The following is a 17,664-nucleotide window of genomic DNA, read 5'->3' as shown; positions in this document are numbered from 1 at the left end:
TTAAAAGCACAAGCCAGAAATACATTTTTGGCATAGCTTACACTGTGCCTAACTCATTCAGGCTTGTTTCCCAAGTTGAAGGAAGAAAATTAATCATGAGAAGGGTTAGAGAAACTTAGTTTAGAAAGTTTGAGGAAATTATATGTAAGAAATAGAGAGGGGAAAATCCAGAGATGCTGTAGGACAGGGTAAGGATTGAGAACTAGGGAGAATCCAGGCTGTATCAAGAAAGACATGTGAGAGTTTATAATAATAATAAGTAAGGGGCCCAGAGGAGTGTTACTTCTTGAGAATGATATCAGGAAATTACTTGAAACTTTAATAAAACTGACCCTGACGACAAAATATTTTTAAGGCCCTGTTTATATGTTCACTAGTCCTACCCCACATAGAAAGGATCTTGTTTCTCTTTCTTTGTGACTTCCAGTGTTTGGTTGTATGACCTTTACACCTAAAAAATAGATAACTATTTGAATTTTTATTGTTTTTAAGAAACCAGCATTTCTTTTTATTATTTATGCACACGTGTATCACACATAAGACCAGGTGACTAGAATTTGGCAGGGACCCTTAGTAGTATGGCATGTGTGCTAGCTGAAATTGAATTTTCCTATGACTTTTTAAGTAGAACTCTGTATTACAGATATCATTATTTCTCTTAATACACTGTAATGACATTTGAGTCCCTTCCCCCCATTAGATTTAAGAATCCCACAAGGACGAGAACAGTGTCTTACTCACATACGTATCTCTAGCGCCCTGCCCTGGCTTTGAGAGTCCAAAAGATGCTTGAATGTAGGAACTGAATCATGGGAACAGTCAGGCTGCTGTCTGAGTATGTTTTCTTTGAAAATACTTTTCACTCTTAAGTACTTATTTGATGGATGTTTCCTCCACAAAAGTGTGAACTCCACTGAAGGCAGCTATTAAATTGGCCTGGTAACTACTATACTCCAGTAGCAAGCACAGTGTTTGGTGTGTAGAGTAGACCCTCATATTTCTTGAATGAATGCCTAAGGGAATTTTTGACAGGGAACTGAGGAAGCACTGAATAAGGCATGAATATGAAATGAATGGATGTGCTGACCAACTAGTATGTGCACCCTGGAGGAACTAAGTAAATGTGTGTAAAGAATAAATGAAACTGTGTGCCTTCTCTTACTTATTTTCATCCGGCTTACCCTAAGCTCTCTGTTTTTCAAGGAGTTTTAGTATCTTAAACAATTGACTGTACTGTAGTAAAGAGGAAATGTGGAAAGTTAGCTATCCCAGAATATTAAAGGAAGAGAAACTGGATCCCAGGGTCTGACCTATCACAGGGCCTGACGCAGAGTGTAGGCACACCTCAGAGATACTGTGGGCCCACTTCCAGACCACTGCGATTAAAGTGAGTCATAACCCTTTTGCTGGTGCAGGGCCTTGCCTTCAATTTATAAAAAAGAAACGCGACAGAGAAAGACCAGTACCATATGATTTCACTCATATATGGATAGAGAGCAGGCTGACAGCTGAGGGGTGGGGGGGAGGGGGAGGGATTTAGTGAAAAAGTGAAAAACTGAAACATACACACAAAACAAAAAACCACAACATTTGTGAAGTGCAATAAAGCTAAGTGCAGTAAAGTGAAGTATACTGGCAGTTGTCTAGTAAATATGTGTTAGATGAATGAATAGAGAACTCTCTGCCCATCCAACTCCCAGTTCGTATTTGGGTGGTGATGCTGTAAAGTAACCCAGGCAGCAGAACATGAGGAATACCCTCTTCTGGAGGCACCCTTCACCTACTTATTTATTTATTTTTTAAAAAATATATCTTTATTGATTTCAGAGAGAGGAAAGGAGAGGGAGAGAGATATAAACATCAATGATGAGAGTCATTGATCGGCTGCCTGCTGCACATCCCCAACTGGGGATCGAGCCGGCAACCCAGGCATGTGCCCTGACCGGGAATCGAACCCTGATCACCTGGATCCTAGGTCAACGCTCAACCACTGAGCCACGCCCAGCTGGACCTTCACCTATTTTTAATCATATATTCTAGGAATGAAACTAGTTAAGTGTTCAGAGAATAATAGCCTTTGTTCTGAGTGATAGATGGTGTGGTTTTACAATTTGGGTGTCACTAAATGATTTTTCAGGCATGTAGGATAGACTGAAGTATAAAACACACCAATAAAGTAGGCATAATTCACTGCTGCAAAGATGAATATTCTAATTATCAGCATGCTAAGCTTCATATAAGGCTAAAATCCACATTGTTCCTTCTCCAATCTTCCCAGTGGAAGCCATAGAGCTGGGCTTGAGAACACAGCACTTACTATTTTTTCCCAGTCCTGATTGACCCAGTTGTTTTGATGGCATTACCACCTTGAGTGCCATCAACATACTTCCATATTCTTACAGGGCAGGAATGTGTGATGTTCATTCCTTTGCTTTGCTTTCTCAAGTAGCCAGTTATTTAAATAGCAATTGATCACTTTTGTTTGAAACAGGTGGAAAACTTATTTCCACTTTATGGTCCAGTTTCTTTTCTTTTCATTCCAATCCTTTTCTGACAGACAGCTCAGTTGATTTACCATCCGTCAGCTTTAAAGACATCTGTTCATCTATATATAGGCTGCTCGCACAGGCCCTCTTAGAAACAGATGATAAATTTGTGGAATTCAGTAACACTGGACTTTTAAAGACTAGTCACTTGTATACAAATAAGTATTTTTGTTTAGTTTTTATTGACTTGGAGAGCGGAGAAGAAAACTAAATGTTGGTGTAAGTGATAAGTGAAATAGAGAGATTTCATTGAATTCTTTTTAAAATCTCCTTGGTCTAGTGCTGTCTGTGAAAATATTAATTTGAACAAGTGTTAGGTAATTCTTGGTGAAGGTGGATGTGCATTAAATATTTGGCCTCTGAAATATACTCCTGATTAGGGTACCTTCCGCAGTGAACACAGAACTTGTGACTTGTAACATTATTTACTGAAAATGAGTTACTGAATGATTTCTTCTAAAATGAATAATCCCTAAGACCTGGAAACAAAACCATTTTATTTAGAATGTTTAGAATTAAGAGGGAATAAGACTAAGGAAAGTAGATATTCATATAACTATCCATTTCTTTGTAGTTGAAAGTCTTAGAAGAAGGATCATTGCGCACACACACACAGGCAAACAGGTAAATTACAAAACAAAGTATAGATTGACTACCATAATTCAGAGGTTTTTCCCTTCTCCTTATAAAGATTGCTAGAGTTAATAGGAAAGGTTATATAGTGTATAAAAAATAACATACGTACAATCAAGTTGTAATACCCAAGATAATACTGATCAGGGCAAGTTCTGTTACATGAATGGGGAACTTGGTCAGATTTCAGATAAGCATGGAATTTGGAGTTAACTGCTGAGAGGAACAAGATGGAATTTTCAAATAACTAAACTTTAATTTCATTCAGTTTTAGAGATGGAAAAGGTTTATTAGATTAACTTTCCTGTTTGAATTAGAGCTGTTAAAAAAAAAAAGCTTAAAAAGATCTTTATTTTGTTCTCCATAAAAAACTTAACTCAGACTTAAAGTTGGCTTTCAATCCAGAAGCTTGCATAAAATATTCCTGTGGCCCTATCCATATGTGGTTTTTTTAGGAGGGCTGCTGATTGATATTTCAAAAGTTATTCTTGGCTAACAGCTATAGTTTTCATTGATTTTTTTTCTTTGAAGTGTTTAGACTTATTGAATTGCATTAGATTTCCCTATTCTCTGAAATCAAATTAATTTGTTGTGTTTTATAATTTGCTAATAGCTCATCTTACACTGGCCTTGGAAACACTATAGAAGATGACAAGTATTTGTCCTTTCCCCTCTGTCTTGCCTGGCACTTCTCTTTCTTTCATCCAGGGACACATAAGGGGTAGTTAGTATTAAGTGCCCACACTTTCAGAGTCACAGAGACCTGGGTATGAATTCTAGTTCTAGCACTTTTGAGCAGTGCAACCTAAGGCAAAATTTTAAAATTTTCAAAATCTTTATTTTCCTCATTTGGAAAATGGATATAATAATTATACCATCCTCACAGGGCCTTCTTAAAAACAGCTCTGTGGGTGGAAAAGGCAGATATTAGGGTAATATGATTCCTCATAGAGTCAGTTCCCACTCAGATGTGACTTGCAGGGATCTTATAATTGAAGACTTATCATGGAAGGTTACTGCCCTTGGCCCACGGGACCCTTCTAGCCCTCCTTTTTTTGAACATTTTCTCACCTAACTTCTGAATGCAGGCCGTGGCATCATCATTCTGCATGGTGTTCAGTGATAATACCCTTTAGGTTTCATTGGCATTTGAACTAGAGATCATTGACTTTTAATTTTTAAAAATATCCCTAATAAGTTGTCTCACTAAGTGGTGTTGCCAAAGTGAAAGTAGGAGAAACACCTGTCACCCTCCCCTAGCCTGCTGTCTTTTGAGCCATCTAGTTTGGTGTTTCACCTCACGGAAAAGGGGTTTTAAGTAAAGAAGAAGAGGAAGAACAGAGTTGTATTAATGGTAAAATATTTTCTGGTGAAAATAGGTATGATTTTTAGATACAGATGAAAAGATTTTACCAGTACTTCTGATCTGCGTGAATAACTATCATTCACTATACTTATGGTGGTAAACATTTGCTAACAGGAAGAAAGTGTGGAACATCTGGGAAACTTTTTCTGCTGGATGGTGGTCCTCATATTTTCTTTGAGTTAAATTAAGCATTTGTGTTTTTTCAGCCTTAAGAGGAGGACAGTGTTGTAGGAGGTTTTGAGCAAGAGGCAAGAGTGTGGTACTTTGTGGATTGTTATCGCCCTGCAAGACCCTTCGCAACTTCCTCTCGCCGCCCACAGCAGAATACGGAAACCCTGCTGTATCAGGCCACTTCTGCAATTACAGTCACAATTTGAGGGGATCCTTCTTTTACACTACCCCCTTCTGTTTTGAGACTTTCTTTGCATTTGAAAATGTGTCTTTTGTGGTGGAATGCCCTACTGAGTCTTCATCTCTCCTCTCTCTTTGCTGCCCTGCAGTGCTGCAGTTGAAGCTCCAGCAGCGGCGGACACGGGAAGAACTGGTGAGCCAAGGGATCATGCCGCGTAAGTACCACTTTCTCTCTTTCAGCATTTGATTGAGTTGCTTTTAGGACATACTTGTGTGTACCCAGTATGCCACAGAAGGCATCCAACAGAAAATAAGGGCAACAGCTTTCATCTCTCACTCTTCTTTCTTGTGTTTTTCCAAGTTCAGGGACTCTCAGTCACTAATAGTGAAGATAACTGCCCTAATTGATTGAGTTCAGTGAAACAAACAGCAGAAGGTTTAATGGTGTCATTATTAGCTTTTGAATTGCACTTTTTAAAGGGTTTCTACGCCCTTATACTTCCCTTTATAGGAGGAGCAGATCTTGAACTGGAGTATTGTGAGGAAGAATCTACTTCATGCATATGATATGCCTTAGTGTTCAGATTCTTTTGGAAAGAACCCGGTGTTTTGAATCAACTACAGGTTGTTTTTTTAGAGTGAGATCCTCAGATACCGTAGGGCTGGCATGGGTGTGAATGTACTTGAATGAGACTTAGATGGGGTTGTTGCAGAGCTGGGCACAGTGGGTGTAGAAGTGCATCACTCAGGGAGAAATGAAACCAACTTTGGAATCTGTTAGAATAAAAAAATTTGCTTCTGACACTAACAGCATTCATTACAAACTGAGTGGAAGCTGGAAGCCAGCAAGATTTTGCTCTGACATTTCTTTTTAAGTCATCAATAGTGGACTTAGGCTCTCCTTCTTTCTTTCATCTTTGTATGTTATGACTACTTGGATACATCCTAATAAAGTAAAAAAAAAAAAAAAAAAAAAAAAGTGCAACTCCTAGTTTCAGGGAAACTGAGATAGATAGATAGATAGATAGATAGATAGATAGATAGATAGATAGATAGATAGATAGATAGATTTTTTTTTTAATATATCTTTATTGATTTCAGAGAGAGGAAAGGGGAAGGAGAGAGAGAGATAGAAACATCAATGATGAGAGAGTCATTGATTGGCTGCCCCCCGACTGGGGATCGAGCCTGCAACCCGGGCATGTGCCCTGACCAGGAATCGAACCCCAATCGCCTGGATCCTAGGTCGATGCTCAACCTCTGAGCCACGCCCGGCCGGGCAAAACTGATATTTTTCACATTAACTCAATGCCTGCTGACTTACTGCCGCTGTATTTTCCTAATTCTCATTCATTCATTCATTTATTCATTCAAATTTTTGAGTACCTGGTGTATGCCTACTGATAAAGCAAGATAAATCCAGTTCCTGCTCTCAGGAATTTTATATTTAGAAGAAGACTCATCATTAACAGAGACAAATTAATAAGATAATTTCAGAGTATGGTAAGTGCTATGAAATAAATTAACTGGTTGGTGTGTTAGTAAGTAAAAGGAATGAGGTAGAGTCACTTTGGATAAGATGGTCAAGAAAGGCCTTCCTGAATAGGAAGTATTTGAGCTGAGATCTGAAGGATGAGATGGAGTTAGCCATTCAGAAGTAGGAATAGGGCCCATGGAGCAGGAAAAGCAAGTGTAAAGGCCTAGTGCAGGAAAGAGCTTGGCATGTTGAAAACCTCAAGGAAGCCATTGTGGGTGGGGCCTGGTAAGTGAGAGGAAAGCAGGGCCAGTTAAGATTGGTAAGGTGAGCAAGACCAGAATGAGGGCCTTACCAGCCACACACACGAGGTGGATTTTAAGTACAATGGGGAGCCATTGTACTTAAGCAAGTGAGGGTGGGATTTAATTTATGTGATTGTAATGGCAGGTCCATTTTTTAGAGCTAGAATTGTGCGACAGGAATAAGGAGTCTGAGTTCTATTTCTATCCTAAGCTTCAGCCAAGTGACTTAAGTCTCAAATTCATCTTTTTGTTTACTGCAATTAACTACCAAGCCATTTACCCACATTATGCTTTCTTCTTTTCTGGCCCTCCAGTGAGGGATTCCCTACCCCCAGATAGAGCAGATGGCATGTGCAGTGGATCAGTAATGTGGTGAGGTAGGGCAATGTTGTGCTTTATAGAACACTCCAGATCTGCTTTGTAGAGGAACAAGTTACCAAGAGTCTCATCTTCTTGTCCCTTTCACCAAGGAAATCGTGTTTTGCAGCTACTTTGTGCCTGTCCTAAATGGTATAGAGATTAAAGAAATATGTCATGGTACCTGCCCTCAAGACATTTAACAGTTTATTTGGGTAGCTAAAATTTACCCATGCACAAAATAAAGAGCAGTTCAGTGGTGAGCAATGACATGTTGAGTGTAATTACAGTACTAGTTCTGACAGCATACTGCTACTTCTCAGAATGTGTAATATGTTCAGGATCTAAAATCCGTGCAGAAGTGCCCTGCGCTCTTTTCCCTTTCTTTCATTTGATACCGGGGCTACTGGAGATCACTGTTTTAATAGGATTTATTGAATGCAGTCTACTTGCATAGCGTTCCATGTTAAGACAAATCATGCTTCAGTTATTGCAGTTATCGCAGTTATCTGCTTATGTGTTTGTCTCTCCAACTAGACCGTAACCGCCTTGAGAAAGTCTTATGTATATTTTTGTCTTCAATGCCTGGCACTGAATGAATGAATGAATGAATGAATGAATGAAGACAGCCAGTTGTAAAGTGTGTGTGTGTATGTGTGTATGACAGACAGAAACAGGTACCACTCAGTTGCAAACATGTTGGATTTCTGCACATGGAATTTGAAACAATACTCCTGTTTTGTCAGGAGCCTAGGTTCTAAAATGTTCTGAATATCTAATTGTATACTTTGGTTTATTCTCTGTATTTGTGAAGTGAGACCAGTTGTCCTTCCTATAGAAAAGAAACGACCTGCTTCTGTGAGAATATTGCATCTTCCCTCATAGCAAGAATCACCTTCAGCTATGGGCACAGTCTTGGTTTTCAGCTTTTCTAGTGAGGGAAATAGGTAGCAAGCTATTAAGATTATGAGAATGTTGAGGCCTGGGAATAGCTTCAGGTATGAAATTCCCTGCTCATCCACATACCTGGTGATACACATATAGGGTCCTGAGTTCCCAAAGATGTGGCTTACTTTTTGCCAGCCCCCCACACTATGAGTACCCTTGCTTTCTCACCACAACCCTGCACCTGCTACCTTAATTCCTATTGTAATCTCCAACATCCTCTGCCTCCCAGACATCACCACCTGCCATCTTCCACCAGTCTTTCAAAGAAAATATGAGCAGTGCTGGGGGCAAAGTGTAAGTGACCAGCAAGTTGTTGTTGATTATTGGAGATTTTGAGACCTGAAAAAGTAACATTTGGTTTGCAATGCCTGCTTCCATTCCCATCTTGCTGGCCTGAGGAGTTTCTGAAAATTGCCTTTATATTTACATTTGTTTGACAACTTAGGAACTAGATTGGGCCCTCAAGCTGGGGGAAAGGAGCAGTGTAGTCATGGCTATATTCTGCCTATCATTTATGTGTTTATATTGTTTATCAAATTCCTCTCATCCCAGATTTTTTTTCTAGCTCTGGGAAGAAAAGCCTGCCCACCTCATTTACTAGAATACTCATGCACAGTTCCCATGTAGGACTGGCTCTCAGTTCTGACATCACATCTGTAGGACACAATGTCTCTCCAGTGGTGCTCTCACCTTTGGGTTGGTCATATTTCTGCATGTTGTTCAAAGTTAGGGTATGGCCTTTACGTAAAGTTCAGGGGATTTAAGAATCTCTCAATTCCGACGCACTTTTCTCTGCTGCTTGATAAACTCTGTTCATGGCATCCAAACTATGGGGTATAGAAGTTGGTTTCTGATGTATTTTTAAACAGGATCATTTCCCAGAATCCTTCATTCTCATCATATAAACATGTCTCGTTTAACACCACTTAAACCCTACCAAATACAGAGTGCCAGATAGCAAAGGATTACATATTCCAGGCCCTAAGCTTTCTTTAATGATGTCTGAAGCTCTGCATATCTTGAGGGAGAGGAGAAATGGCACGGACAGGAAGCTGGTGTTTAAGTCCAAAGATTAAGATCAGGAATGCTTCTGTATTCAGAGTGAAGAGTCATAGAAGAGAATGGGCCTTGTGTGGTACACTTTGTTCTCAAACAAGGCATCCCCCACAGCCTTTCTCTTTGACATTTAAAGGTGCACAGGATCATAAGGTTAAGGTGAAAATTAAGAAAAATGTTCTGGCAATGAAAGCTGCTGCAGAGGAATAACCTTTTAAAGGAAAACATGGAAGTTCCGACCCAGACAAATGAGAAAAACGTCTCCTGTAACCTTTCTGGATATAAGAGAAGACACTTATTTGTCTCTTCCTCCTCTGCCTCTTGTTATTCTGTTGTGAATCCTTGAGAAGAGCACAAAGTAATATGTTTCTGATGCTATAGTTAACCCTCAGTTTATTATTTTCCCAAATGCACGTAGTAGGAAAAGCTTGGTACCTTGGCGAGCACATGAAGAAATTCTTATTTTTGTCTTAAAGATTCTCTAAGGACCTTGCTCTGTTTCTTGAGTGAGCTTGTTTTTTTCATTTTAAATGGTGTTTCTGTGCACCCAGCCAGTGTCATTGGTAACATTAACTCCAAATGGTTGGGAGAGTCCAAAGAGTGTGAGGGCAACACAACTCAGAGGGCAGCCAGTTAGTGTCATTCCACAGGCCTCACAGACTACCTCACCGTGAAAGGTGCTCAAACAAGTTGCTAAGTGAAAAAGTGAACGAATTGGCCAGCTCCTTGTGACTGGTTCATGGGTCTCTAAGTTGGCCCCCTGTGTCTCACATTGAAACTGGAAAGAGTGGCTTCATGTCATGAGTTCCTGCAGCTCTATATTTTTAGTATTTTTTTAAATTTTCACCTGAGGATATTTTTCCATTGCTTTTCAGAGAGAATGGAAGGGAGAGAGAGAGAGAGAAAAAAAACATGGATGTGAGAGAGAGACATCAGTTGGTTGCTTCCCACACATGCCCCGACCAGGGCCAGAGATTGAGCCTGCAATCAAGGTACGTGTCCTTGGCTGGGATCGAACCTGGGACCCTTCAGTTGGTGGGCCGATGCTCTAACCACTGAGTCAAAGTGGCCACGGCCAGCTCTGTATTTTTAATAAATTTTGCCACATCTTCACTCCCTAACCCTTCAGTCCTACAGTTTCATCTCTTTGTCATGCTTCAGCTGTCAGTGTGAGCTACGTGGTCTACACAGAGACAGTGTGGCCCAGTTGCAGCACTTATAACCAATTTAAGCTGTTACTTTACTGGACCCCAACAAATGTTAGCTGAAAATCTCCTGGTCATCTGACTATAGGAGTCTCTACACCAAGAAAAAATTTACTCTCTGTGAGAGATTATTTAATGGCTGGAAGTGTCAGGTTTGATTACTGTGATCCCTTTTCTTCTATATCTGAAATTCTTCATAATAGTATTTTTATGATTTGTAACTTGGAATTATTATTTATTCTTCAGCAGATATGCAAACCGAGTTTCAGGACTCTCCTTCCTGACTACTGTGGATCAAATGCATTCTCTCCCTCCCCCTCCATCCCTTTCTAAAAATCAGTTTTAAAAATTTAAAAACTAGCTTCTGTTTTTGTAATTCCTAAGAAGATAAACCAACCTGAAGTTTCAGACTTTCTTGTAATGAGAAAGAGACTGATTTAACTTTGTCACTTTCAGTCCATTTTTATTAAGCCCTGGGATGTCATGTGATCTATTCCCCAAGTTACCATGAATTCAGAAGAACTAGCCTCTAGACCATCCCTGCCCAATAGCACTTTCAGCGATGATAGAAATATTCTGTAACATTAGGCACATGTGCTGTTGAGGAATTGAAATGAGACTAGCTTGAGTGAGGAGCTGGATTTTTTATTTTATTTAATTTTAATTAAAGTTTAAATGGGTACATGTGGTTGATGGCTGTTTTATTAGAGTTTTAGACCTTACTCTGCTACTTAGGAACAAGGTGACTTTGGACAACTCAGTTAACTCTTTTGAACTCAACTGCAACTTTTATAAAAAGAGGATAATAATACCTGTCTTACTTGCCCCACAAAATTCGTTTGGAGATACATGAGATGATAGTTGTTCATGCTTTTGAAATACAGGCACTGTTATTCTTGGCAGACAGTGAGAGGAACATTAGCTTTGATCTGCCATCTTGTGAATCTGAAAGCTGCTTTTAATATATATATCTATATATTTATATAGATATATATATCACTAATTTCTGTCAAAACCAGTGTTTGAGAACAGGAACTAAGTTCAATAAATAAAATCCTCCTTAAATCCACTTTTCTCCCTACCAGTGGATTTCAAAACAATTTCTGAAAATTGCTAATAATCAAAGAACCACTAACCAACATGGTTCTCTGTTAAGATTGTTCCCTTTTTGGTCCTGTATTAACAGGACTGTTATTTAATTAGCTTGACCTCTCTATGGTAGTGGATGCTTCTTTTTTAAATTCTCTGAAAACAAACAAGTGGCTGGGTTGGAAATAATGGGTTTGTTTGTTTGTTTGTTTGTTTCTGGGCAGCTTGCCAAAAGACAGAAATGTTCACCAGTGGGTGGTGATTCCAGTGGGGACATAGATAAGATGGTCTGGTTTGAGGCCACGTTGCCCCCCCCCCCTTTTTTTAACGTAAAAAGATTTAAGATGACAAAATTGTAGGCTTCAAGGAAATGTCATTTGTTTTGCTTTTAAGTGAAGTGTTATAATGTTGAAGAGATACATGTTTCAACATAGACTGTAAATTATGAATTTGGGTGGGGGCTGTGGTCATTTCCCATTGGCTCCAGTCCACTGGGAGTTGCTAGAAGCTCCATGTGGTAGTCTCTGAACTGCTGTCCCTAGAGTTCAGAAAAGGTGTCCCCTAAGGTCTGTAATTGGCCCACTGCTCCCCTCCAGTCAGTGCCCTCAGGCTCATGCTTCTCTCAGAACCCCACTCTAACACACATTAGTTTCATCCATTTGGCTCTTTTCGATACACAGATATCTTTGGATGAAAGAGCTAGTTTCCTTTTTTGTTTTTGTTTTAATTGAGATATTATTGATGTACAGCATTATGTTGATTTCAGGTGTTTGTACACCATAACTTTTTTTTAAAGAAGCAAAGAACCCTACCTCATTGAGACTGTGTAAATGAGCACAGGAATGTGATTGTTTAACTGGAGTTGAATCCCAAGTTTAAAAGGCGTTTGTAAAATGTGTTCTAGGATTGTGGCTAACCTGTTCCCTAGATTTGAAGCCGAGAGAAAATTGTGTTAGGCACGTGGCCTCAGAAATCTTCTCTTTTGTCCCAGGCATTTCTGATAGAAATCTCTTTTCCTGCTATTGTAGGTATATTCCTACCTCAGTGGTCAGTGACTAGGATAGAACCTCCTTGTTGGCCAGTTGCTAATAAATCCTAAAACAGGACTCTAGAGTGAGTTATGTATGTGTTCACGTTCTGAGCATATTCATTGTCGAATTAAAAGAAGAATCAATCCAGCAGGGAGCTCTGTTGAACAAGCTGTGGAAAATAGTCTTCTTGTTACAAGTTCTTGATACAATTTAATATCTGAAAGGTACAGTAGGTATTCAGTTTCACCTAATAATTAGTTTTGGAAATATCTAAGCTATCCAAGGCTGACTTCTTTTCAAGATAGTAAATGAAATAAAGGAGTTTATAAAGTCATTTGTTGAAACTACTCACTAATTTTACCTAAACAATGTCAATCCTAAAGCATTATACACCCAGGGGGGAGCCCTGATAGATATCTGATGTTGATGGTAATTTAAAATTCTTCAGCTTAGTGGGACGTTATTTGCAGAAGGGCAAGCTGATTTGGAGCTTGTATCTAAACAGATGATTTAGGCATATTGATTATGGGGCTTCAAAAAGAGGGGAGCCCAGCCAAAGTGGCTCAGTTGGTTGAGCGTTATCCTGTGCACTGAAAGATTGCCATTCAGTTCCCAGTCAGGCCACATATAGTACCTGGGTTGTGGGTTTGATCTCCAGTTGGGGAGTGTATGGAAGGCAACTGATTGATGTTTCTCTCTCACATTGATGTTTCTCTCTCACATTGATGTTTCTCTCCCTCTCACTCTGTCTCCCCCACCCTCCCTCTCTCTCTCCCCTTTTCCCTTGTCTCTCAGCATGTCCTTGGGTGAGAATTAAAAGAAAAGAAAATCTTAAAAAGAGGTGATAGCTTATGCGTGTATATACTGGGATCACAATTGATCTGGAGCATTAGACAGGGCAATGGTGCGAAAACCAGATATAAACAGGGCTGGCATTATGTTGAAGAGAAGCTTGGAAGTCCAGGTTCAAAATATTTGGCCCCTGATATGTTAACCTTTTGGAATTCACTGTACCTGTTGATATTCATGCTCTATAAGATTGTGCACTGACCTTGTCTCCCAGTCTGGAGTCTCTTTCATCATCACTGGGTCAAGGGTGCGAGACTGGAACAGCTTGCACTTCTGGGAAGGTAAAGATTTAGAATCCTTGGGTCTCCACTTCTTATATTCATCTTGGTACTTGGCTTTCCTGCTGATTCGGGTGGGGGTGACAGCCCTGGTGCCAAAACAGGGTGGTGGCAAGCGTGAGCACCAAAACAGGATGTGTATGAAGCACGTTTTCTTACTGTTTGAATCCTTGCTTGCCTCAGAATATGTGGTCCCTTCCCTGTACTCCACTACCCAAGCTCTTTCTTTGATTCACATGAACTTACTTCTGGTTTTCATGGTCATGGTCAGTCTTTGGAAATGTTGACACAACTCTTTGGTTAATTGTCTCTGTTGCAGGGTATTTGTTTAGGTATTCTGGTATGATAGCTAAAACAGTAAAACAAAAAGTGGAAGTCAAGCCCACTTAGCTCTCAGCATTTGACTCCATGTGCACTGTTTCCTTCAGAAGGAGGATGGCACAGAAAAAAAAAATTAAAGCAATCACAATGTCTCAAGCTTAACAGAGCTTCTAGCAAAGTATTTTCACTTCATTTAATGCTAAGTCATTAGAGTAGTTTGTATAATATGCCATTTTGTGCCATACTGAGACTCACAGGGGTTATGCAAGTTGCCCAGGGTCACACCACCACTAAAAGACAGGCAGATCCCGTCCAGGTTTCTGGCTCCAAACCCCATGCTAATTACTGAAGCTCATGGTCTAATGGTCCTTATTGACATAGGAATTTTATGATGGTAGCCTGCTGTATTTTCACCAAAATTTCAACTTTGAAAATAGCGCCAAATCAGGACCCCTAGTTGGTGAGGTAAGGTGAAAGTTGGTGGGGGTGAGAGTAACCCTGTCATTTTTAAGTCTTCCAATAAAATTGCTTCCAAGTTGCTGCTGTTGTCTGCGGGTTGTGACACTTAAAGACCAAGGGCATGCATGTTTCCACATCTGTCATAATAACCCTCAGTTAAATCAGAGGGTCTTGATTTCTTTTGTGCCATTGTTGCTCCTTGGAAAATCTTACACATCCTCTCACTAGACAGTTGCCTAAGCAAGCACCCCAAATTCACACAGTTTCTAGGGATTCATAGATAATCTAAAGCTGGTACAGTGCTCCCCAGATTAAGAGGCTCTGCTCTGCTTGGATACAGAATCCTAAGAAAAATTGTCTAGCTAATGATAATAATCTAAACCCTCACACACCAGTGACAGCCAACCTCTGTGCTTTCGTTGCTCAGCAGGTAAGTGACCCTCCCTATTTCCTGTACTGACACCAGTGAACCTCTGTGCTCCTCACTTGCTGTGCACTAAGACCAAGGACTACATTTCTGTGCAGCCTTCCATTGACTGTCACGGTCACGCCCTAGATTCGAATAGCAGTGTGCAGAATCCATCCCTGCTGAATCAGGCTCTTGCCTGGGTTGTGAGGAGAATGGCAAAAAGCCTTGATCCTTTGACACTTAGAAACACACCCTTTGTAACTCAAAACATTGATCCTGAAAGGGGTTCAGGAGATTAAACTGCTTGCCAATTTATGAGCACCTACACAGGCCAGAGTGGAAATTTTGAGTAAACTGTTGAGGAAGGTACTCTTTAGTCACTTTGCCCCTGCTGGTGGAGAGTGGGCAAATAAAGATCTTTCCTTTCTCATCAGCAGTATCACCTTTCCTCTACCTCTTGGATAGGGAAACAATGGCTTCTTAAATTTTAGTTGCACCAGAATCCTCAGAGAGCTTACTAATGGTTAAAATTCTTGAAGCCTAGGAGTCAGCACTCCAGAGACATTCTTGAACTACACTTGGAGAAACACTGGACCAAGGGCTGCTGGTATCTTTCCCCTTTTCATTTTTACTGATGGTGTAGACGGTGGCTATTCTCCTCTCCCCAGGAGTTCTGGAGTAGAGGCTGGCACTGCCCGCATAATTCAGGAGTTGATGGCAAATTTCTAAGGCAGTCAAGGCCGCATCATATAAAATGATTGCGTATGGAGAACTCCTAACCCGTCTCCAGTGCTGGGAAAAGCCTGCCTCGCCTGCCTCTCTGTGGCCTTGTACCATGTCAGTGGTCAGTTTGGCAGAGTAACTGAGCTGCCCTGAGTGTGTGACAGACTTCTGAGCTAGGCCCAGGGGTGTGGCAAAAGACTCAGTTAACTTTGGAGAGTGACTCCTCTCCCCCGCTGCCCTGGCCCCTCAAGAGACGGCTGAAGGGAAGAGGAGTGGGGAGCGGGCCTTGTGCTCGCTGAAGTCCTCCCTGCCGTCCCACGGCCAGTATTAGAGAAATGGACAAGGCGGCGTTTCTTTCCAGAGGAGTAACAGGAGAAAGCAGAATGTGGAAGATCAGATTAAAATCAGTTGGGAGTGCCCTGGTCAATTTGGCTCAGTGGCTAGAGCTCCGGCCTGCGGTTTGATTCCGGCCAAGGACATGTACCTCGGTTGCTATGAGTCCACTAGCCATGTCCTTAGGATAAGTAATCCTCTAGACACGTTGCAAGGCTTACTTCGTCTGCCCGTCCACTATTAGCATCTCTCTTTTTCTACCTACATGCTTTTTCTTGATGCTTCCTCTTTGCCTAGCCCTCTCCTGCTCTGTGAACCTCAGGTTTCTATGCTGGACTCTATCACCTGTGCTTAAATTCTGGGATTTCCTTAGATTCAGCCTGGGAAATAATTGTCTTCTGTCTCTACAGATTGTATCACATTATCACTAGATCTCTCACACACACACCTGTGTATACACACCATCTCCCCCTACTTGCACATCTCTTAATAGGATGTCTCACAATCAACTCATGCCCAAAACTGAACACAGTTTCTCCCACCCTGTCCCAAGCTTCCTCCTGTATCCTCTGTCTGGGAGTTTTAATGGCACCATTCACCCAGTCATTCCACTTTGTTTTTCTAAATGGCCTCTTGATCACTACTAAGTGATCTTGTAAAAATGCAGTTCTTATTATTTTGCAGTTCTTGTCAGAATTGATTTCATGCAGGGATCATCAGTAGATGCTAAAACCATTAAGTAAATGGTGGTTAGGGAACAGGATTTTCACATGTCCTCAAAATATTACCCCACAGATAACATTAATTACAAAGGGTGAGATGCTCTGGTGTCACCTTTCAAACTTTTAGCACCATCAGTGGTTGGATAACATGACATATGTGCTCCTGATACTAAGAAGTACGCATCACCTATGTAGTCCTCTTGTCAAAAATGTTTAACCTAAATCTTCTCATGAGGAAACAGACTCAAAATATAGGACATTCTTTCTGCAAGACAACCGGCTTACATATTTAATTCAGTTCCATTAAAAATGGAAAAGGTAGGAATACTGTTCTAGGTTGTGACTAAGGAGACAACCACCAAATGTAGTGTATGACTCCTGATTAAATATTGGATTGAGGGGGGAAAATTCAAACAGCTATGAAAGACATTTTGTGGGCAATTGAAGAAATTCACATTTGGACTAAATGAGATTATATTACTGAATTAATATTAATTTAGGTGTGATACAGGTATTTAGTTATGTAAGAGAATGTCCTTTTCTTAGGAAATGTGCACTGAAGAATTTAGGGAAGAAATGTGATTGTTATCTGCAGTTTACTTTCAAGTGATTCTGTAAACAACAAAATGTGTGCATTCCTGTGTGCAAATGAGAGTGAGGTAAAACAAATATAGCTAAAAAAGAACTGGTGAATCTAGGTCAGTTATAGGGCTGTTCATTATTTGTTCTTTCAGTGTTTGGGGGTTTGAAAAATTCTAAATTAAAAGGGGACATGGCACGCGGCCAGGCGTGGCTCAGTGATTGAGCATCGACCGAGGATCCAGGCGATCGGGGTTCGATTCCTGGTCAGGGCACATGCCCGGGTTGTGGGCTCGATCAATGAGTCTCTCATCATTGATGTTTCTATCTCTCCCCCTCTTCTTTTCTCTCTCTGAAATCAATAAAGATATATTTTTTTTAAAAAAAGGGGGACATGGGAAAGAGAGCATGTGAGTGCAGCCATGGAGGTGACAGGAATATGTGCCAATTACCAGGTGTGTTTCTGCTCGTTTTATTTTTAGCGTAAAATATCAAGTTAGAAATAACTCCCCACCCCCACCCCACCGATGCAGTTCTGGCCTTCTTTGACACTGCATGGGCAAGGGTATTGGGGTACCTTATTACAGTCTTGCAAAGGGAGAAGGCTGGACTCCTGATTTGGCCTCTGCT

General features: G+C 40.6%; 1 protein-coding gene across 7 annotated transcripts in view; it reads left to right on the top strand.

Annotated features, from left to right (window-relative positions):
• Positions 1-17,664, top strand: part of MRTFA (myocardin related transcription factor A) — a gene marked incomplete at its 5' end in the record, with an annotated part of 151,195 nt that overhangs the window by 108,037 nt on the left and 25,494 nt on the right. For all 7 annotated transcript variants that reach the window (XM_081130597.1, XM_081130599.1, XM_081130598.1 and 4 more), the window contains one exon: positions 5,046-5,111. In XM_081130597.1, coding sequence (XP_080986723.1) covers positions 5,105-5,111 — 7 coding nt within the window. The remainder of the gene's footprint in view (positions 1-5,045; positions 5,112-17,664) is intronic.

The sequence above is a fragment of the Miniopterus schreibersii genome (assembly GCF_964146895.1).
Source record: "Miniopterus schreibersii genome assembly, chromosome: 2".
In the NCBI taxonomy this organism is placed as follows: domain Eukaryota; kingdom Metazoa; phylum Chordata; class Mammalia; order Chiroptera; family Miniopteridae; genus Miniopterus; species Miniopterus schreibersii.
The sequence above is the reverse complement of the archived record's forward strand: the minus strand, read 5'-3'. Positions and strand labels throughout refer to the sequence as shown.